Source organism: Lepisosteus oculatus, chromosome 14 (assembly GCF_040954835.1).
Source record: "Lepisosteus oculatus isolate fLepOcu1 chromosome 14, fLepOcu1.hap2, whole genome shotgun sequence".
In the NCBI taxonomy this organism is placed as follows: Eukaryota; Metazoa; Chordata; class Actinopteri; order Semionotiformes; family Lepisosteidae; genus Lepisosteus; species Lepisosteus oculatus.
In genome coordinates, this window is record NC_090709.1 from 55,103,415 (window position 1) to 55,126,235 (window position 22,821).

The following is a 22,821-nucleotide window of genomic DNA, read 5'->3' on the forward strand; positions in this document are numbered from 1 at the left end:
GATGAAAAATGAGTACATTTCTATAAATCTATAAAAGGTGATTTGAAATACACTAGAATAAGATTGAGACAAAATGGAAGTTATTATATAGGAGAAAGTGTTTTTTTTTTACAAGAAGAGACAGTAAGAGAGGAAGATGCCTTTTTTAAAATATGTCTCAATGGCAAAATTATAATTAAAATAATAAACAAAACCCCATTCTAGTTGTATTTGATGAAATGTCAAAATCAGCTTGAGCACTGTATTTAATGTTGTACGAGTGAATTAACTATTCAGCAAAAAGCACATATACTTTTGTTATTAATTTCAAAGATAGTTCTTTATTTAACAACATCAAACAATAATCAAAAACAGATAATCTGAGGATTCCATCCAGCTGTTTCCTGAAAATAGCCAATGAATCCACTTTAACAACATGGCTGGGTATCTTGGTTTACATTCCCACCTCCCACATTTATATCTTATTAAAAAACACATTAAACATGTTACAGAGGAAAACAGTATACATTCAGTCACAGCGATCTGTCTAAGCTACAAAATAAAGCATGTTCTATTCACAGACATCTGAATTAGGTTAAACAGAAATGGAACAATATTCAATACACAATTTTAAACTTGTGTTCAGGTAGTATGTATCCAAAATACATGACTGAAGTATTTCTGAATGTCATTACAGAGGAGAATATTAAATATTAATTTCAATTTGTATTAAGATTTTATCAGACTTAAATGACTTCAATTTTTTGTGTAATAGCAAGTCCTCTTTCAGATGTGTAGGCAGCCTTCTGACTACAGTGCAGTGTTGTTTAAAGGTTCAGTGCATGGTGTCATCATGATTCACAATAGATTATCCATTCACACAGTTTCCAGAGTCTCATTTCTTTCTTTTGTAGCATTTGTATCGTACACCGTGTCTCTTCTTTTGATGTCTTCACTTGTCTGATTATCACTTTTGAAATTTCTGGAAATGCTGTAGTATTAATTTGAATGATTTGCATTTATTTTACAGTCATTGAATTGAATGCATTGTGTTGTTTTCCAATTTAGTAGCATTTGATACATTCAATGCAATAACTAACTCATTTATTTACAGTATTCATAAAGGTTCAGTGAATAGAACATGATGAGTGCTGTGCATCGATTAACGTATTTGCATTGGTGGATATTGACATCTTTCATGACAAAGTGTCTTTTAGAAACTGAATCTTACTGTGAACCAAATATGCTTTAAGATTGTTTTACTTCTACATGGAATTTGGGTGGATGAATGCTGTGGATACTACAGTATTTTGAAGTTCTACTGCATTATTTCCTGTACTTTTCGATTTCTGTTTTTTTTTCTTAATTTGTGCGGTTGATCTCTTACTCCTTTTGTAATTTCTTTTAATCATTGTTTTTGATAGGTCAAGGAAGATCTTCAAAATTATCACAGCAAATTGTACTAGTTAGTTTTTGAAACTTTTGTATGTGCTCATCAATTCGATTGAGATCCTTTTCAACATCTGTTATCAAATGATTTATTTGTTTAGCAATTTCAGAACCATCTTTGAATTCCTTTGCTTTATTTTTAATGATTATTATATCAAAAATCATGGTGGCTGCGGCAAGAATTCCACCAGCCACTCTGACAACGCGGCCTGCAACGCTGGCCCCCGCAGCTATAATGTCATCTAAAGGCCCAAGTAAGTTCACAGCCTGGAAGCACTGACACAGCATATTATTTGCCATATTTTCAATGTAAGAAGCATGATCTTCTCTAAATACTTTCATCATTTGGCCAACATATTCAATTATGTTTTGGAGCTCCCTCATGTGTTTCTGTATTTCTTCCTGAATTTTTTTAGCATCATCTGTCTTGTTCTTGGTAACAAAGTACTTAGTGATATCTGAGGTTAGGACAGTGGCACCACCGCTTACTCCTGCAACAACCCCTCCAACTGTAAGTGCTAAAGAGGCACCAGCAGTAAAAGGAGCAAGTAGTATCCCACCAATAGTAGCAGCTGATCCTGCAATTCCAACACCAGCTCCCACAATGCTGCCTACTGCAGTGCCCTTGTGGGTTTTTTCAATGCCCTCTGCCAGGGTTTTCATAGATCCCACAAAGTTGTCAATTTCTATCTTCTTTTTGTGGTACAGAAGGACTGTGTAATATGTGAATTTCTGTTGAAAGACACAGAAATTAGAAAAAAAAACAATGCATTGTACTAAACATAAAGGAACACAGTTGTATACAACCTCTAGAAGAATCAGAATTATTTTAGATATTATATATTATACAATTAGTATACATTTACAGAACATTACTACATAATAAAACATTGTATCTTATTCGTACCATTTTGATATCTCATGTACTTCGACACACAAAACAGGACCCTGAAAATGGTCCTGTGATCAATGGTTCTTGATCAGACTATACTTAGGTTTCTCATTGCGTTATTTACCCACATCCAGAACATATTTACCAGATTTCATGTGCCTTCAGGTTTAATTTTTTTTTCCAATTTGTGATTAATAAGGTAAATGCAGTTTATTTAGTTTTTTGATAGCGTACCAACTGCTATCATAATAAAAAAATAAAATATTTATACTGATTTAGTTTTATGTGTTTTCAAATGTTTTACGTTAAGATGCAATTACCAGATCTGTTGTGTTCATTTAAAACATCATAAATTACAGTTTTGGAAAAAATGACAAAGAACCTAAAGTATTATTCAGTGAATCCGTGATGATGGTAAGATAGTGATAGTAGATCCATTCAGCTGATTTCTCCTTAGTGTAACAGTTTATGTCTGTTAATTCATCCTCAGAAAAGTATTGACATTCTTCCACAGATTAATTAATGTGAAATTCAGATATTTGTTTTACGTTGTGAGTTAAATGTTTAAAATCATGACCTATTATATCTATTATGACTAAACCATATTATAAAAAAGCATATACATTTTTTATTACACTAATATATAAATTTGGTGTGCTGTGGCCTCTAAAATATTTAGCTTTTTTCCAAAAAAGTTGGAGAGTAAATTAGGTTCAACCCTGAAAAACTGTAAACTCTAGCTCATGTAAATTCCAATTTCAAAACAATTTCTCCCACAGACTGCAAGATAATTAAAAGCAAAATCTGTGGTCTACTTAATAAGTGACAGTGACAAAACACTGCACTGCAAAATTAGGAGATCATTCAAGTCATGAGACTGTTTCTTAATGTGTTCTTGCATTTCTCCAATGCTTTATGTTGTGCATCTTATTTTCCAAAGCAATTTTTGCACATAAGTTTGTACTAGTGAAAGACGTTGTGATTTATATACAGATGAAGCCATTTAAAATGCGCGGGCGATACCGCATTATTTTGTGGTGCGCTTTAATCGGTCTACCGCGAGTTACTGTAAATTCTCCTATAATACCGCAAGCAAAATAATAGTATCCGGAATTTCCTGAGTTAATAAAGCTCAACCTCTCATGTTTGAACTGTCGCCATCAAAGTCTTTAACGAAGATATTACTAATAGTATTAATAATGAATGACCTTGGACAAGCTGTAAACAAAGTATTGCCTTTGTCCACATTCATTTTTTCATTGACCGTCTTTGTAAAAGTAACACCACAGCATTTCGCAATCACGCATTTGTTTCCAATAATGCAAAGTACAGTGATTCACCATGCCTTTCACATGCTCATAAAAGAGATTGATTTAGGAACATAAACATATTACCATATGCAAACTGTACTGTATACAGTATGTATATGTATATTTAATGTCTTTACTGTGCCCGTTTAAGTATTGAATATTTATATGGAATTTTACCATTGAAGGGAAATCTTAGTGCCTGAGCATAAAAAGAATAGGAGCATACTGTAATGCGTGTGAAGGCCATAAATGATATTAATTTTGGAACTTAAACATACAGTATATGGCTGGTCTCGGTACTTTAAAGAAAACATACAGATGCAGCCATTCAAAGTGCGCGGTACAGACACGTACCAGAGGTAATTGGCTACGGCGTCGCGCATTGTGACGCACGATGACGCGCGGTACCACGATACGTGATTGGTTGACCAACAGGGACACTCGTGGTCCGTTGGTCTGTCGTAGAAAGATTTACAGTAAACGTCTTTATGGTGTCCGTTTTAGTATTTAATATTTATATGGAATTTTACCACTGAAGGGAAATCTTAGTAGCTGAGCATAAAAAGAATAGGAGAATACTGCAACGCGTGTGAAGGCCATAAACGATATTAATTTTGGAACATAAACATACAGTATATGGCTGGTCTTGGTACTTTAAAGAAAAAATACAAACCAATATTCCATTTCTCCCTAAACATTTTAAGCATCGAAGTCTTTAACTAACGTGATACCGGAGTCAACAAGCATACTTTTAGAATTTGATTAAAAGGGAATATTATATGGAATTGCGTATCTAAAGAAATTAATAACGATATAATTATATTCATGTACCGCAACACAAGAATAATACACACTGTACATTGTCTGTTGATAATGTTTCTGTAGTGCTTTTTCAGCACTCTGCATGTGACCTTGCTGGTGGCGCAGTGGGTTAGGTTCCTGACTCCCATGTCACATGGTCTGTGATTGAATCCTATTGGAGCCATGAATTTCCTTTAACAAACATTTCTTTGAAAAAATGAAACGTTTCCCTGCGTCAGAGATTAAATAAAACCTCACTCGCACCAAACAAATTTATATTTCTAAATATCACAACATGATCGAATTTAAGTCATTTTAATAACAATGAATAGTCACCTAGGCGTTACAATATAAACATTTATATTGATTTAAATCGCGTTTTGATTTAAATCGCAAACGCGGGTTTAAATATATGTGTTTTTTGATTCACAATCAGACAAATGCAACATAAATTGATATCTTTGTCTTCTAAGTATCTTAATAAACTTTCAGCATAGCTTTCTCCCCGTTTAGATTTATTTTTCTTGGGATCTTGGGATCAAACGTGGAAAGATTAGATTGTAATCGTTTTTATTTTTTAAATACATTTTAGAAAAGTGTAATCTATACTAAAAAGCTGTACACCACCTGCTATAAAGATACATATTGTAATACTTTCAAGTTTGGATAGGACAGACACGAGAACTCAGACTTGCGGAGTTAAAGCAAGTTAAAGCCTTGATTTTATTTATCACCTTTAAAAGTGGCATCTCAAAGCAAAGTAAATACCCAACACTGATTGTATCCATCTGTCATGCTAATAAAGCACCTTGAATTGAATTGAATTGAATTGAGGGAGAGAGGGAGGAGGGCGAGCGAGAGAGCCAGGACAGACAGGCAAATAAGATACACTCCACAGACATTCACAACAGATACATATCATAAAACGTTTGCACATATAGTTAAGGTATTACTTGGTTTTCAAAGTGCAATGAAATACAATATTGTTGTTGCTGTTATTGCTGTTTTTATCCTGTAAGGCGTTTTGAGAAGCCACCTTTAAAGGCTATATATAAAAGCGCTGATTCTTATGGCATGTGTTCTGCCAGGGATTCAAAAATGTTTTTTTTTTAATCGCGTATCTAAGGAAATAGCAGTATAACCTTGTTCATGCACAAACAGTGGCATGTTACATTATTAATTTGGGTGTCTCCTCTTGCCAGAAAGCTCTAAATTGCATTTTGAGTGCGGTTTTTGGCTTTTTTAAAATTGCAACCCATAAATAAAGCTGATACTGTTTAGACTTTGAATAATTTAAACTGTATTACAGCAGCACAATGGACAATGCAACGTAAATTGCAAAAATGCACTTGGAATCTGTCCAAGCCCTACTTTGTCAGGCATTTTCTTTTACTGCAACGGACATAAAAACTCCCTTGCTTTTAACAGAGCGTTTCATAATTTCTAACTACGAAAATTATTTAAACTGCGACACTTATCATTCAACCAGAGCTCGAAATATCACAAGGATCCCCAAGAGCACAGCAAAGACTGTATTAAAAGAATCGCGTATCTAAAGAAATTAATAAGATATAATTATATCCGTGTACTGCGACAGGGCTGTTTAGGGCTGTTTCACCTCTCTCCTCATGTGACTCTATTCAAAAGCCATTTAGCAAAGAGGGGATGAGAAGAGTGACAAACTAGTATACTTTAGATCTTTTTTTCTGAACTGGGGAAAATCTGATCATGTTTCTCTGTAACAATAATAAAAAACATTGCCACACCCGGACTGTTAAATCAACGCATGAGCACGTCAAAGCCCATTGAGGAGCCGGGCGCAATAATTGTTTTGTCCCTTGATTTACTGATCTGCATTAATTACAGAAATCGAGTTCCTGCTCTTTGCAGACGACCTGGTCCTGCTGTCGCCCACAGAACAGAGGCTGCGGCAGAACCTGGCACTGCTGGAGCAGCACTGTCAGACCTGGGCGCTGACAGTCAATCTGGACAAGACCAGAGTTATGGTTTTCCAGAAAAAAAGCCAGACCTCAGGGAAACAGGTACAAATTCACACTTAACAACAACACATTAACACCTAACAACGGGAGCAGGGCCGAATTAGGCCAGTAACCACTATTGTTAAACATACAGAAAAGAATATTAAAGTATTGGCTTTAGTATTAGCCTTACAGAACATTAAAGTGCCCCTTTCCATTCAGCGGGTGTCTGAGCCGCTGTGTCCTATCTTCTGACAGTCGCTGTTGTGAATGTCTGTAGAGTGTATCTTATTTTTAGTACTATATTTTTATATTATATTTCCTATTAATCAAACTCTATGAGTATGTATCGGCTTGTCCCCCCCTCCCGCCCCTCTCTGTGTACAGTAGAGCCTCCTGTCCAGCCAGCACATGTCCACAGACATTCACAACAGCGACATATCATAAAACATTTGCACATATAGTTAAATTATTAGTTGTTTTTTCAGGAAGTTAAAAAAAAAACACTTGAATTACTTATACAGTCTCTCGAAATAAAGTTATTTTTCAAGCAATGCAACAAACTTCAGGCAAAGTGTTTTTTTTAAATTCAACATTAACAGCCGCATCATAAATCTTGTCAGTCAGCTCTTTTTTCTCTATTTGAATTGTGGCGATTCAAACAACCTGGGATAACAAGTGGTCTCAAAGTCACCGAGCTCACAGAGCTTCAACAACAGATGACAATTCCTTTAGTCCTCCCTTAGTCTTCCTGAAATTGTCGGATTATGAGTGAATAAAAGCATCTTATTAAAAACAGGTTTGCGTTTGTTTGGGAGCTATATTATGTATTTTTCATATGTAAGATATAATGATGTGTTCCCGCTTACACATTGCACGACTTTAAAAGCTAGAAAAACAGGTTTAGATTCACATTATCTGGCGAGGCTTGTTTTGTCAAAGGACAGCACAAGAAAAACAGACAATACATGGGGGGGAGGGCAAGCGAGAGAGAGAGTTTTTTACCCTCTGTCAAAAAAAAACCAAATCACCCGGGGCAGAGACTCTGGGGGGATCATTGTGTGGTACAGAACGGAGCTCAGTCAATCCAAACAAGTTCAGTAGTAAAGAGAGAAAAGTCAACAATTGATTTAAGGACGATCTGTCAAAGTGCAATGAAATACAATATTGTTGTTGTTGCTGTTATTGTTGTTTTTATCCTGTAAAGCGTTTTGAGAAGCCACCTTTAAAGGCGATATATAAAAGCACTGATTCTTATGAAATGTGTTCCGCCAAGGATTTAAATGTTTTTTTTTTTTTAATCGCGTATCTAAGGAAATAGCAGTATAACCTTGTTCATGCACAGTGTCATGTTACATTATTAATTTGGGTGTCTCCTCTTGCCAGAAAGCTCTAAATTGCATTGCATTTTTTGACTTTTTTAAAATTGCAACCCATAAATAAAGCTGATAGAGTTTAGAGTTTTAATTATTTTAAACTGTATTACAGCGGCACAATGCACAATGCAACGTAAATTGCAAAAATGCACTTGGAATCTGTCCAAGCCCTACTCTTTCAGGCATTTTCTTTTACTGTAACGGACACAAAAACTCTCTTGCTTTTAACAGAGCGTTTAATAATTTCCAACTACGAAAATTATTTAAACTGCGACACTTATCATTCAACCAGATCCCGAAATATCACAAGGATCCTCTAGAGCACAGCAAAGACTGTATTAAAAGTATACTAGTGACAAACTAGTATACTTTAGATCTTTTTTTCTGAACTGGGGAAAATCTGATCATGTTTCTCTATAACAATAATAAAAAAACATTATTTTACATATCACCTTTATGTGATGTCACCTTAAGGACAGCACATACAAGGGTTAATTGCACAATGGACCGCGCAAAGAAATTTAATATAGTCTTCTTTAGGTGTGAGGGCAGGAGTGGATCGCAGAAGGCATAATCAGCAAATTAGGAAAACAAAGAACAGGACAGGTGAGACGTTTATCCAGAGAGCAAGTGATCAGAAATAGGAACAGCTGTTACGCCCAGGTTTTACGCTCTCTCTCTCTCTCTCTCTCTGCTGAATGAATAAAATAATTTTATTAAAAACGCGTTTGCGTTTGTCTGGGTATTTACTCTGTAATCTGTGGTTTACATCTACTGTATTGCTTTGAGATGCCACTTTTAAAGGTGATATGTAAAATAAAGTTTTTTATTGTTATAGAGAAACATGATCAGATTTTCCCTGGTTCAGAAAAAAGCAGATTAAAATCTGTAATCTTTCCACTTGTATGTCATCGGAAAATACAAGAAGTTTCTGCTTTGTGTAAGGATGGTATCAAAAAGTAATCTAAGTGGTGAGAAAGCTGTGCTCCTCAAAGCGCTTTACAGGATAAAAACAGTAACAACAATAGTGTTAGGCTGGGCAAACGATTTTTTTATAGAAATACAAAATGAGATATAATGATGTGTTCCGGCTAAGACATTAACGAGTACAACCCCTCTCTCTGCGGGAGTGCTGGCTGTGACGAATTAAACCGGTTTCACAGGTATTTTCAAAGTAGAAGGGGGCGAGATTTCTAGCGAAAGACACCTCCCCCTCCAAAACCAAGGAAGTACAGTACTTACTAGTTAAGAAAGCTAGGCTCCTCAATGAAATCGCTTTAACATGCTAATGCGTTGGTGTAACAGTCCGGGCGTGGCAAGCTTTTAATGTCAACTCGACTCGATTGGAAGACAATGAACATATTCTAGCCCTAAATGAATTAATAGCAAACATGGTTTACATAAAATACATTTTTCCAAGAAAGTTTATAATAATACAATCTATAGTTGAAATCTGAGCCTAAATAAAAAGAAAAAGCATTTTCAGAGAGCAAGTACGCTGTGTTTATGTAGAAAAAGTGATTAGGTTTATAAGCAATCTAATTACTTATTAGTTTAAAATGCTATATAAAATAAAGTTTATTATTAATTTGCTGGACAGAGTGGTGAACATTATGGATAAGACAAAGATAACGATCCTGATCAGTTTAGAAATCTGTGTACGCTGTAAGGTTTTTACTTCTTAAACTTTTAAAATACACGTTTCGAATAAAAAGAAATCATCTTCCTGGTACAGTATGTATAGCAAGCCAGCACGTCTTTTTTCTCCAATCAGAGGGGTTAGACGCTCGGTTAAAAGCAAAGGAGATTGTCTGTTATAGTGGACATAAAAACAAGAGTTCGCTGGCATTATATCCTAGAAGACACAGACCGGCACCAGACCGGGAGAATGCCCGCAGCATAAAAGAAAATGCCTGATGAACTAGGGATTGGACAGTTTACAAGTGCTTGTACAATCGATGGAAATGTTCAAATAAATGTGCAAAAGAAATAAACAAAATAATCATTTATTTCTTTATCATATTGGCTAGCTAATGTCCTCTCTTTGCTAGTTAGTGGCTGTGTTTCTGCGTTGGGTAGCAACGGGTGACTGTTCTCAGGCGGAAGATGTAAACAGCTTAATTTTCGTGTTAAATAATTTTTTAAGATTAAAATTCATCCTATACAGCAATCACATATTTGGGTACCGTTTCATAAAACTTTCATGCTTAAATGTTTAGGGAGAAATGGAAGACTGGTGTGTATTTTTTCTTTAAACTACCAAGACCAGCCATACACAGTACAGTTTACGTACATACAGTAATGTTTATGTTCCTAAATTAATATCGTTTATGACCTTCAGATGCGTTATGCTCCTCTTCTTTTTATTCTCAGCTACTAAAATTTCCCTTTAGTGGTAAAATTACATATAAATATTCAAAACTAAGCGGATTAAAATGTGCACAGTAAAGACATTAAATGAAATAAATCTTTTCACTACCAACCAATGCACCACGAGTGCCCCTGTCGGTCATTTTGGCCAGCCAATCACTTACCGCGGTGCCCTGCAGTGGCTTGTGGGTAGATTACCGTACCGCGGGTTTGTACCGCGCATTTTGAATGGCTGCATCTGTATCAATAGTACCACTATTCTGTAACAGGTCTTTCAGTAAACCGGTGGACCAAACAATTCAATAAGAAGTTTTTTAATTTAATGACAATTACCTTCAAGGAGTCTTTAAGCAAAGGGTCCAGGTGAAGGGTGCCAAGTTCAGAAAACACAGTCTTGCTTATATCATCAGACCCTAAATGAAAACATTTTAAGTGCTTTACTCCAACAGCATAAAGCACGTTAAAAAAAAAACTTAGCCTGTGAATATCAATGTTTAAAGATGTACACAATCTTCAGAAAATGTGTCTTTATAAACACATGTATAGTTCTCAAGTGAATGACTGATACCTTTTATGTTCATTTATGTTTTTTTGTTATGGAATCTTAATGCATGATAACCCCTGTAATACAGTACAAGCACCAGTAAAAAATAGCAAAACTTTGTATTCATTAATCACAGTGTTTTGTCGATTCAATATACAACAGGACAGGATTATTAAAAAAATGAAAGGTTAGTTCAAATGAAAATAATGATTGTATAATTTTAGGACAGCACTAAAAGTCAAACTAATCGGATACATCTCATACAGTTTTGGATCTTGGATAGAAAGAACATCTTTGCATGTACAACAGGAAAGACTAAGCTGTCAGAAGTGAAATCTCTTTGTATTCTGTGAGTCCTAGAACCTAAATAAATTGCTATTATCTCACACCAGAAAGGAGAGATTGTTGAGTTCACATTCATGACATTCATATCACATGAACTGATAAAGGTAATTCTCTAGAACAGGTAAACCATAGCACAGTGTTGAAGGTATTAGTGCTTAATGTGTAAGCCTTTTGAACTGCTTTTCAATTGGCTTGAAGGAAGGCTTGCTTAAAACATTGGACTGTGTCTGGGATCTACTTCCATCGGCTTTCAGCTCTGCCATCAGTAGGAAAGAAAACTGTAAACTAACAACTAAATATTTGAACATTTTTTTTTTTGGTAACCAGACTGAGATTCTGTGTCCCCTTCTCCACAAGATATACTGAGTTAAGGAAACTTTATTTTAACTTAAAAATTACTAACCACCTGTAAGAAATGATTATATTGTTTTTTTAATCAATTAAAATTAATGAATACTCTAACAAGGCAGAATCTCACCAGAGTATTCAATAAAATGCAGAATACAAGGTGATCCTATAGCTTGCCCTGACTCTCCTATAAGGCATGAGGTTATTCAACAAGAAAATCAGGAAGGCATGGCAGAAGAGCACAATAACATTCTGCAGTGAAGGGGTTCTGATGAGCCAACAGCTGCTCCAGTCAGGCTCACTGCCAGTATAGAGCCCAGCCACAAGAAGAAACTGACCCAAGTGTGATTACAGACCAACATGTCTGACTTCTACATCTAAGATTATGGAAATAATTAGAATAATTCAGCCCATTTTTCAAGGTTTTCAGTTTGTACTTTCAGAAGGTAGGAGCATTTGGTTTTTACTTGGAGGCTGTCTGTTAAAATGTGTAAATAAAGCTAAAAGAAAATTCATATTTAATAAGTCTTTATTTCGCCCAGGTCAGGATTTTACATAATGTTGGATTTATGTAAATCTTGCATAACTCTGGGGAGTTATTTTATTCCTGGTAAATCGTCCATATGTTATTTCTGGGTAAGTTATGCATACGTTTGATCAGATTATAACAACAACTTACTTTGTGTTCCATTGATTTCAAGTCAACATAAGTACCGAGACACATGCACTTTAAGTTAAAAACGTAATCACTTGAGATGCTTTAATAAGATGTTTTAATGAGCAAAACAGGATAGTTTTGTCCATTCTTTCTATCCCCCCCCCCTATTATATTAAATGCTGCTCAATTGGATTTGACTTGGACTGGCTGAGATAACTCGAGGTTTGCTGGGATGGTGTGTTTCGGGTCACTGTCATTCTGATGGTGGTGATGGAAGTCATTTCTTCAAAATAATGGCCCAAATATTTCTGTAAACCTCAGAATTCACTCTGCTGCTTTCTCATTATTTATATAATTAATACATTATCTATCAAAAGTATTCACTCCCGTTGGATATATTTATCTATTATTGGGTTACTATATGGAATAATTGAGTATTTAATTGGGATTTTATGCCATTTATCTGCACAAAATACTTTATAATATCAAAGTGTAGCCAATTCTACAGATCCTGCCAAATGAATTATGGATATAAACCAGAAAATAACTGATTGAATAAGTATTCATACTTAAAAAAAACACACACACAAGTGTTTCAATCAATGTGAGATGAGCTCTTAAAATAATCTGTAAATTCAACTGACCAGTGCTTTCAATTTATCCAATGATAAAGGCTTCCAACATCATTTTTCATGCTTTGATGCAGAGATTAAATATTTTGTCCTACAGATGCAGCCATTCAAAATAAGCGGGGTACACTGCGGTACAACGCGGTGGGCATGTTGCATCAAACATGCGTCATAACAATTCATTTCAGGTCATACCGCATTTTACCTCTTGGAAATTAGATTATGTTAATAGTATCCGGAATCACCTTATAAAACCGCCAGGTGGAGTTACAGAAGCAGCCATTCAAAACAACCGGGCGATACTGCGTTATAACGCTTGTCGCGGTATAACTCAAGTTACCGTATAATACTGTATTAATACCGTATATTCTTGCATAATACCACATGGTACCGCAAGTAAAATAATAGTATCTGGAATTTCCGCAAGGTGGAGCTAATAAAGCTCAACCTCTCATGTACAGCGTTTGAGCTGTCGCCATCAAAGTCTTTACCAAAGATATTACTAATAGTATTAATAACGAATGACCTTGGACAAGCTGTAAACTCAAAGTATTACCCTGGTCCACATTCTTTGAAAACGAAAATATTTAATTTTCCACTCATCATGTGAGTGGTGTGATGGTCTAAGTGCCTGACTTCTAAGTGAGAGGTTGGCTGTTCAAATCCAGCTAGTGCTATGCATTTTCTTTTAACAAACATTTCTTTGAAAAAATAAAATAGCAATATTATGGACAATTAATTGACTTTTTTATATTTCTAAATATCACAACATGTTCGAATCTAAGTCATTTTTTTAATAACAATGAGTAATCACCGTCTTGCCCTCTGATCGTGTGGGGATCCGTTTAGATCTCCCTTCAGATTTAAAAGGTTATTAATAATATTTTCGGTGTCACAACTTCAAATTTAGCTGATATTTTGCTGCCTTCGCATGCTTACACAGCTCCATGGGTAAACTATCGTACGTGACTGAGAAAGCTTTAGAGAACTTAACATTTTTATTATCAACAAATTGTAAATACGATGTTTACATTGGGATTATTAATTTTTCACTTAAGTGTATGGAGGAGTGTCAGCTGTCAATGAGAGCAGACCCCCCCCTTAGACTGCGCAAACGATTTTTAAAAATGTTATAAAGAAATGGAGGCTGTATGCGTTACAATATAAACATTTACTGTCAAACTTTAAATCAAAAATTAATTTAAAGACGATCTGTCAAAGTGCAAGGAGAAGCCACCTTTAAAGGCGCTATATAAAGGCGCTATATAAGGGTGCTGATTCTTATGGAATGTGTACCTTTCTTCTTTTTTTCAGCATGGAATAAACCTATGACTTGATTCTAATGGAAGCCCGATTCCACCAGGAATTAAAAAAAACACTCACTCTCTTGTTTCAATACTTTTTTCAAAATCGCCAAAGCGAGAGAGAATTTGAAGTTTATATTGGCATTATTAATTTTTCACTTGAGTGTATGAAGGAGTGTCAGCTGACCCCCCCTCTTAGGCTGGGCAAACCTGTTTTTAATACAAGTAATAGGTTTATTCCATGCTGAAAAAAAGAAGAAAGAGAACACAACGTTTCGGCCGTGGAGCCTTCTTCAGGTGTCAAGACCTGAAGAAGGCTCCACGGCCGAAACGTTGTGTTCTCTTTCTTCTTTTTTTCAGCATGGAATAAACCTATTACTTGTTCCTTTGCAGCCTATGCATGCTGATGCAGCTACCCACCTGTTTTTAATACATCTACTTAAGAAAGTTAGGTGTTAGCATAAACTATTAGTAATCAATAATATTAAATTTAGCACTGTAATAAATTGTTGCACTTTTCCCCACATCTTGTAATACCATATTTTTATTGTTCAAATGTACATTAAATCTTTCTATCATAAAATAAGTTAAATACAAAATTAAAGAAAAAATAGGGTAAATATAATTCAAAATATTTTGCTAAAAATGTTAACTGTTTATAAAAATAAAATGTATTAACTAAGGAATAGGATGGCACAGTTGTTAGTATGCTTTTTGTATGTTTTTTTTTCATAAATACAACAGTAGTACCAGATGTCTCAGTGGCTCTCAAAATTAAATTATGCATGCAAACCTCTGAATTAGAAAGATAACTAAGATATCCATCCATTTTTAATGGTGGTGAAGTGGTTAGCATTGCTACCTTGCAGCACTGGGGCTGTAATGTAGGGCAATCTGAACGAATTAAACTTTGATGCAGGAAAAATGTATTTCTATACATTCTATATAAATGTAAGCTATACTGATTCTCCCCAATGTAATGCAGTTAAAAAAATATCTCTGATGCAGTTCCTATATTAATATAGTTTATGACCATCACACGCTTTATGCTTCTCTTCTTTTTATGCTCAGCTACTAAAATTTCCCTTTAGTTTCCCTACCGGCCATGTAGTACACAGCATTGTGGGATAATCGTTTATTTTAAAGGGAACATAGAGAAACTAGGAACTAGAGAAATCAAGAAAGGCTTTTTTCAACACAATTAATAGATGCACATCCTGTTCACTAGGTTATTTAACTCCACACTGAGCAATCTCCAATATGTTCAGAATTTGATAGCCAGAATCCTGTATTACTTTGAGATGCCAGTTGTAAAGGTGTTATATAAAATAAAGTAATATATTTACAGTAATTTAAAGTATATATTTAAAGTAATAACTTAACAATATATGTAAATGTTTTATGATATGTCTTTGTTGTAAATGTCTGTAATACAGATGCAGCCATCAAAAGTTTTTTTATACATAGCATTCAGAAATACAATCGAAAATAGTTTTGTGGTGTATGCGTAGATGAAACTTTTCTAAAATGTATAACAAAATTAAAGACGATTAAAATCTGTAATCTGTAATCTTTCCACATGTAATGTCATTAGAAAGTACAATAAGTTCCTGCTTTGTCTAACGATGGCATCAAAAAAGAAACCTGTGCTTGATGATAATAAAGGGACTTAGAAGTCAAAGAAAATTATTTACGTTGTTTAATTTTAAACACTAAGTTATGAACGCAATTGGTGCTTCACAGCCATTGTGCATTATTGAGCTCTGCGCTTTCTCCTTTCCAATGCTACCTCTCCCTCTGACACAGTGCAGTGGGCAGCACACTGTTTTCAGAGCCTCTGATACGGGAAAAAAAACCTGCTGATCTGTTCTACATACCAGAAAGATAACAGAATATTATTTTTTTTAATCGAAACGTGTGTTGTGTTTATGAAATTCGTGTATTTTAAACGTTTAATTAAGTAGTAAAAACCTTACAGCATAAACAGAGATTCTAAGCTGATCATGAGGAAGAAAAATCACCCATTTTTTAAAAGTGGTTATTAACTATCGAAACCTGTTTTTTAAGCTTTTAAAGTCGTGCAATGTCTAAGTAGGAACACAACATTATATCTTGTTTTTGATTTATTTTTTAAGAATTAAAATAATCATTTGACCAGCCTAATTTTAAAGACCTCTTTTTGTGAAACTTTTCACAGCCTGTACAAAAAACTATATACACAATACTGCTGACAGCAGGAAAATTCCTATTCTTTACTCAGCAGCTTATTAAAAACAGCCCCCATGGTGTTCAAACCGATTTTCTTTACACAGAAGACTGACACAGCTTCGAACTGTGAACCTGTTTTACTAAGAAAACATGTGTCCGTGGGGGAAGGTGGAGTGTCTTTTGCTGGAAGACTCGTCCTATCCTACTTTGAAAAAAACAGTGAGACCGGTTTAATTCGGCACAGCCAGCACTCCTGCAGAGAGAGATGTAAACCGCGCAGCACCAGGCGAATGCACAACGTTAATGTAGGGCTTTCGGGCTCATGTGGATTTACGCCCTACAACCTGTGGTACCACTGTCTACATACGGTACGAACATGTGATATTTAGCAATATAAAAAATGTCAATATACTGTAGTGTCCATAATATTTGCTATTTTAGTTTTTCAAAGAAATGTTTATTTGTCAAAAGAAAACTCACAGAGATTGCTGGATTGAAACATCCAACCTCATGCTTACATATCAGTCACTTAAGCTGTCACGCCGCCAAGGCAAATCATAAGACATGCACTGAAACAGCAATACACATATCAATATAGAACTATAGCTATACCGTTATTAATTTATTTAGATACACAAATCCATTTTATATTCCCTATTTATCCAATTCTAAAAGTATGCTTTTGTTTATCCGATAACGAGCGTATTAGCAAAGGTTAAAAATATCAATTTTTCACGAAGTATATAAATGTACAGTAATATGGTCAGAAGGAGCAAGTAAAAACATTTCAAAATAACCACATGTACTGTAAGACTTTGATGCTTAAAATGTTTAGGGAGAAATGGAATACTGGTGTGTATTTTTTCTTTAAAATACCAAGACCAGCCATATACAGTACAGTTTACATACAGTAATATGTTTATGTTCCTAAATTAATATCGTTTATGACCTTCAGATGCGTTATGTTCCTCTTCTTTTTATGCTCAGCTACTAAAATTTCCCTTTAGTGGTAAAATTCCATATAAATATTCAATACTAAGCAGATTATAATGTGCACAGTAAACAGATTAAATGATTAAATCTTTTCACTACTGACCAATGCACCACGAGTGCCCCTGTCGGTATTTTTGGACAGCCAATCACGTACCGTGGCATATGCCGAGGTGGCTTGTGGTTAGTTGCGTGCTGTACGGGTTTGTACTGTGAACCTTGAATGGCTGCTTCTGTATATACTGTATACTGTATCATATAAATATACCACGATCCTTGAGCAGAGAATTAAATTTCTGCTGCGTTTGTGGAAGACACAAGACAACTTAAAGTCAATTGCTGGTCCGCAGTCATACCAAGCAACAGTTTAAAGGTACAGCCTTGTGGAAACAAGTTTAAACACTGAGTTTAAACACTCAAGTGCACAAAGCACGTCAGGCCAAAAACTAAGAGCACCATGGGAGCTCATTCTTTGTGTACTGAAATGTTCTTAAAAAAACAGAAGTAAACTGTAACAATTGATAAAACAACTTTAAAAGTATTGTTTTCAATTAAATTGAGCCGACAATTTAACTTACTGTGAAACATGAAGTATTCTTCTCTGATCTTCTTTATGCTCTTCATTGTTTCATTAAATATTTCTTTGTCTTTGTGATTCTGAAGACCTCTAGCGTATTTATCCTTTAGATTCGTAAATCTTTTCATGCAATTCTTTTTACAAAGTTCATTCAGCCATTGGTCTTTCAGTTTCTAAGTGGAATGGTAAAATTTGATGGAAATTCATGTTTTAATAAGCAAAGAAAAGGGATTATAAACAATAATTACAGGTTTCCTAAAGTGCTTTTCCTAAAGTTTCAATTAACATGTTTGCTGCTTCAATGAAGATATACACTTTGTTCTTTCCTTTTTCTGCACTAGACCATATCTACTAAGGCATACAAAACCATAATGTCACCTTTCCCTTTATTTTATTATCAAACTTGTGCATCTTTGTATTCTTTTTCTGTTAATGATAAATCAATTTGAAAAACTTTTGCGAAATGTGATACAACACACAGCATGGCATGATGAAAATTAATTTAGGAGGCGAATGTTACTTGGGAAATATTAGTGAATGTGTTGCAATGCATTGCTGTTCCTTAATGTGACACAGTTGATTTTAACCTCTGGTACTCTAATTCTCTATTACATCACTTCCTAAAGATCAGTAAATACGTCTGTGGTTGTCTGTTTTTTTTTTCCTGGACTACTGATGGCATGAATGAGTCTTGCTGTTAACCAGGCAATTTGTTTTACTCAAGCAGGGCAAACCTTCACCATTCTTGCATAAAAAAACCCATGTATTTTGGCTTTTTATACAGATTTTTAAGGAACTCGTTAACATTGGTCATCTGTGCTTTGAGCTCAGTATTTTGCTATCCCAAAGAACATATAACACACCTATCTGCTGACTAATTAATATTCATGTATGCAATGAAGTAGCTATTAATGTAAAACCTAGACACTTATACTTTCATTGCTCTTCAATAAACAGTGTAATTATTTTCACTAGATTAAAAAATTATTTAGGAAGATGGGAGATATTCAGGTTTTCAGAAAATATTAGCATTTCAGCCTTATTGATATTTATATGTAGCAAATGTGTATGCTTTTTATAAACAAAGTAAACAAGTTAGAACTATTTAACAATGAAATCAAGTACAGTATTCATTCTCTACTGATATTTTAATTTAGTATTTAGTATTTAATGACAAACTATTTTTTAGATTTACCTGTAACTCCTTCTTCTTTTCTTCCTTTTGATTCGTGCCGCTGGTATATTCCAGTTTTTTCATGAACTCCTCAATTACTTTGTCACATTTTTCATTGTAGTCTTTGCACAGTGCATCTTCATTGTGTGGAAGGTGAACTTCCATCTCTGTTACAATATTTTCCATGTTATCTTTTGCTAATAGAAATGTTTTGTTTATCCAGGCCTCATTCATTTCCAGAGCAGCTACTGTCAGACAGACATTGTCTTGTTTGTTCAGCATGTTGATGTAGGAGCGAGCCAGCTCCACAAAGGCTTCACAGAGGGGAAAAGAGTAATGTCAGGTGGTGATATGTTGAGATTAAGCAAATGAGAACAAACAAAATGTGTATATTTATACTGAAAAACCATAAAAATACAACCAGTAATTACTGGAACTGACAGCACCTGTAATGCTTTTAATGCCTCAAACACTTAATAAAATAATGAAAAGTTCTTTGTAATATTTCCTGGATTTTAAAAATATTTAATAATATTACAGGGCAGTAAACATTAATATTTATCATGCTTTGTGTGAGATCCATATTTGCACTTTGAGGCATTAAGAGACACATCTGATTGACATTCCCAGACATAAAGTTGGGGCAACATGTCAAAGGAAATTAAAGACCAAGGGGCTGAGTTTCCTTTCTTCACTGAATGAGAACCTTTGTGTCCTCCAGGTGCTGCTGTCAGTGGCCACATGGACTTTTTTGATATTACAGAAGCATTTCTTTCTCTCTGGGAAATCTTCCACCTGGTGAAGGGGGTGAGATTACATTTTGACTTCTTCCCAGAAGATTGCTTATATCTCATTTCTTATATTCTCAGCAGTAAAATAAGTGCTGAGACGAGTTTTTACATTTGGTTAACTGATTTTTAATTAATAAAATTAATTTTTAATGTAGTTTACATTAAAAACAAAGATGGATTTTCCCTCAGCTGCTCTAATTTGTGAGCATTCCTGAAGTAATTTCCTTAATTAAAAAATACACATTCTTTCATTAACACACTTTTCATATTATTACTATCAATATACAGTAATGAAACACATTAGTATTGCAACAATTGCAGTGATAACATTCAGAATTATTTGAAACATTAATGATATAAAAATTCATTGGTTGTCCCTGTTTAAAAAAAAACACATTTCTGCACGAAAATGTAACAAAGCAAATATGTATTTTCAGGAAAAATATCACATCTTTCACCAGAAACTGAGGAATAAAAATGAAACTGCAATTAGAAATCTGCAATGTAATTATTCGTTCTTTGAATTCTGATGAGGACTGCATTTTAAATTCTAGTTTCTTCAAGGTATTATAAGAAGAAGAATCATACATACAATCACAAAACATTATTGCTACAAAATGTGACAATTTTTCCTTACTATTATTTATTTAATGTACACCAGCACTGACACAATGATCAGTTTATATCAGTGTATATACTGTAAACGTAAACGTTTTCTCCTCCTTGCTCATGAATTCATTCCTCCCCCTGTCTCCACCTCTGCACCAGCCCCTCAGCCACTCTTCTCTGAACTGGGCTTACAGTTTCCTCACCCTATAGCCTGGGAACATGGGTTCAGCCAAGTCTCTCTATGCATTGACATCTTAGTTTACTCATTTAATGATCACTCTTGAATACACTATATACTTCTGGGGAACCAAAACCATGTGTTTTATTTTATTACCTCCCAGTATAAAAGAGGTTAATTTGTCCCATAAATATGCTAAAACAAAGGATGAAAATGGAGACATTTTCAATGTGCCAATGTAACAGACCCCTCCCTCCACCCCAACATCCTTTGCAGCAGGTTCCTCTGGCTCATCCTTCTTCAGTAAGGAGGCAACACTAATCTCTGACCAGCACTGTCAGTTCCTCAGCCAGGTGTACTGTCCAAAGTGTAAAGCCAAAGTGCTAAAAAAAGTGCTTTTTTACGTCAGCTCATTCCATTTTTAGAATTTGAACAAGAAAATCAAGAGATGTAATTGACAACAGTCGCATAACTGAATATCCACTGTCATTTAACAGAGCTGCTTGTGAAGGCTTTACCTCCTGGTGTGCAGACGAGACTTTTCACTGCCTTGGGAGCAGACTGTTTATCACGAACAGTGGTCACAAAGGTGTTGAGTGATGTTAGAAAGTCATGGTCTAAATCTTCATCTTTCATTTTCGGGAGTTTTCTGAAGAAGAATCAAGTACATATGTTAAAAACACTTAAGTAAGCATGCTCTTATTACCAAACTTACATATAATAAAGAAATGTAAATAGAAATTATAGTTTACTTAAATTTATAAATTATAGTTTACTACTTAAAATGTGGATCCATCAGGTAAGATAGAATAGGATTTTAGGAACAGTAGAATGTTATAATTATTATAATAATTAGAGTGATAATTAATATCATATTATGATGTCAGGCAAATCAAAATAATAGGGGTACAGGGGTAAGACTAAGTGACAGAAAACAAAACTGTTTAGCAGAGGTGAAAAGCAAATAAGGAAGAAAAGATGATCTATGAATAGATTGTGTCTCACTTGTTTTTTCCTCACCAAAACAAATCCTAATACATTAGCAAGGATGTGAGGGGACAACAAAAACAGAAGGTTTGAGTTTGAGAGGAAATTACAGACAGAAGTAAGCAGAGTCTGTTGAGTACAGATGATATTTGACCCTTCCTTTCAAATACTGTACACACACTGGAAAGGAGAAATTATATAAAGCACAGCAAACTTTCAAAAACAAGAACAAAATGTTTAAGTATTTGGCAATTCCTGAATAGTTTATTATATTATTATATATAAATAAAAAGTATACTTACTTGAGCACTTTCCCAAGAGCTGGTTGTGGCAGAATATGAATTTCTGTTTTGTCAAAGACTTCCTTATATTTTGTCTTTGTTTCTTTATCCAAGGCATTCAGAAACTTGTCCTTAAACTTATCATGATCAAATTCTTCAAACTGGAAATCTCTTATCAGTATATAGAACAAGTTCGGAAGGTAATCTTTAAGTGACTTATTTTTCTCCTCACTGACGAAAGACATCTGATGTACAACTTGTAAGAGGCAGCTGTACTGGGTTTCAGGAAAAAAAAAATTATGACGTCACATTGATAATGGCCTTTAATTAAAAAATAGAGTTTAACATTGCTGATATTTTTAAATCACTGAACAGTCCTTCGGATGAGACGTAAAACCGAGGTCCTGACTCTCTGTGGTCATTAAAAATCCCAGGGCGTTTCTCAAAAAGAGTAGGGGTGTAACCCCGGTGTCCTGGCCAAATTTCCCCCTTGGCCTTTACCAATCATGACCTCCTAATAATCCCCATCTATGAACTGGCTACATTACTCTGCTCTCCTCCCCACTGATAGCTGATGTGTGGTGAGCGGTCTGGCGCACTATGGCTGCCGTCGCATCATCCAGGTGGATGCTGCACATTGGTGGTGGTGGAGGGGAGTCCCCATTACCTGTAAAGCGCTTTGAGTGGAGTGTCCAGAAAAGCGCTATATAAGTGTAAGCAATTATTATTATTATTATTATTTGAAAAATTCTTAACACTGCATCACTTACAATAAGCACTTGTCCATTTCAGAGTCCCAGGAGAGATGGATCCTACCCAGGAATCAATGTGCAAAAGGCAGGATACACCCTGGACAGGACATCAATCCATCACAGGGCATACACTCACACCAGGGCCAACTCTATCAAACCACTTGGTTAAGCACCTGGAGGAAACCCATGCAAAGAGTATGCAGAGAGCACCCCAGGAATTACACCAAGGGCCCCAGTGCTGCAAGGCTGCAATGATAATCACAGTGCCAATGCACCACCTGGTTTAAACA

General features: G+C 35.0%; 1 protein-coding gene across 1 annotated transcript in view; it reads right to left on the reverse strand.

The window, feature by feature from the left end:
• Positions 1–298: 298 nt before the first annotated feature.
• LOC138243161 (guanylate-binding protein 5-like) overlaps positions 299–22,821 on the reverse strand; it is a 30,955-nt gene continuing 8,432 nt past the window's right edge. The window contains exons 4-9 of the mRNA XM_069198669.1: positions 21,801–22,049; positions 21,030–21,160; positions 18,955–19,247; positions 17,761–17,932; positions 10,490–10,569; positions 299–2,160 (exon numbers count right to left, since the gene is read on the reverse strand). Coding sequence (XP_069054770.1) covers positions 1,405–2,160; positions 10,490–10,569; positions 17,761–17,932; positions 18,955–19,247; positions 21,030–21,160; positions 21,801–22,049 — 1,681 coding nt within the window. The 3' untranslated portion in view covers positions 299–1,404. The remainder of the gene's footprint in view (positions 2,161–10,489; positions 10,570–17,760; positions 17,933–18,954; positions 19,248–21,029; positions 21,161–21,800; positions 22,050–22,821) is intronic.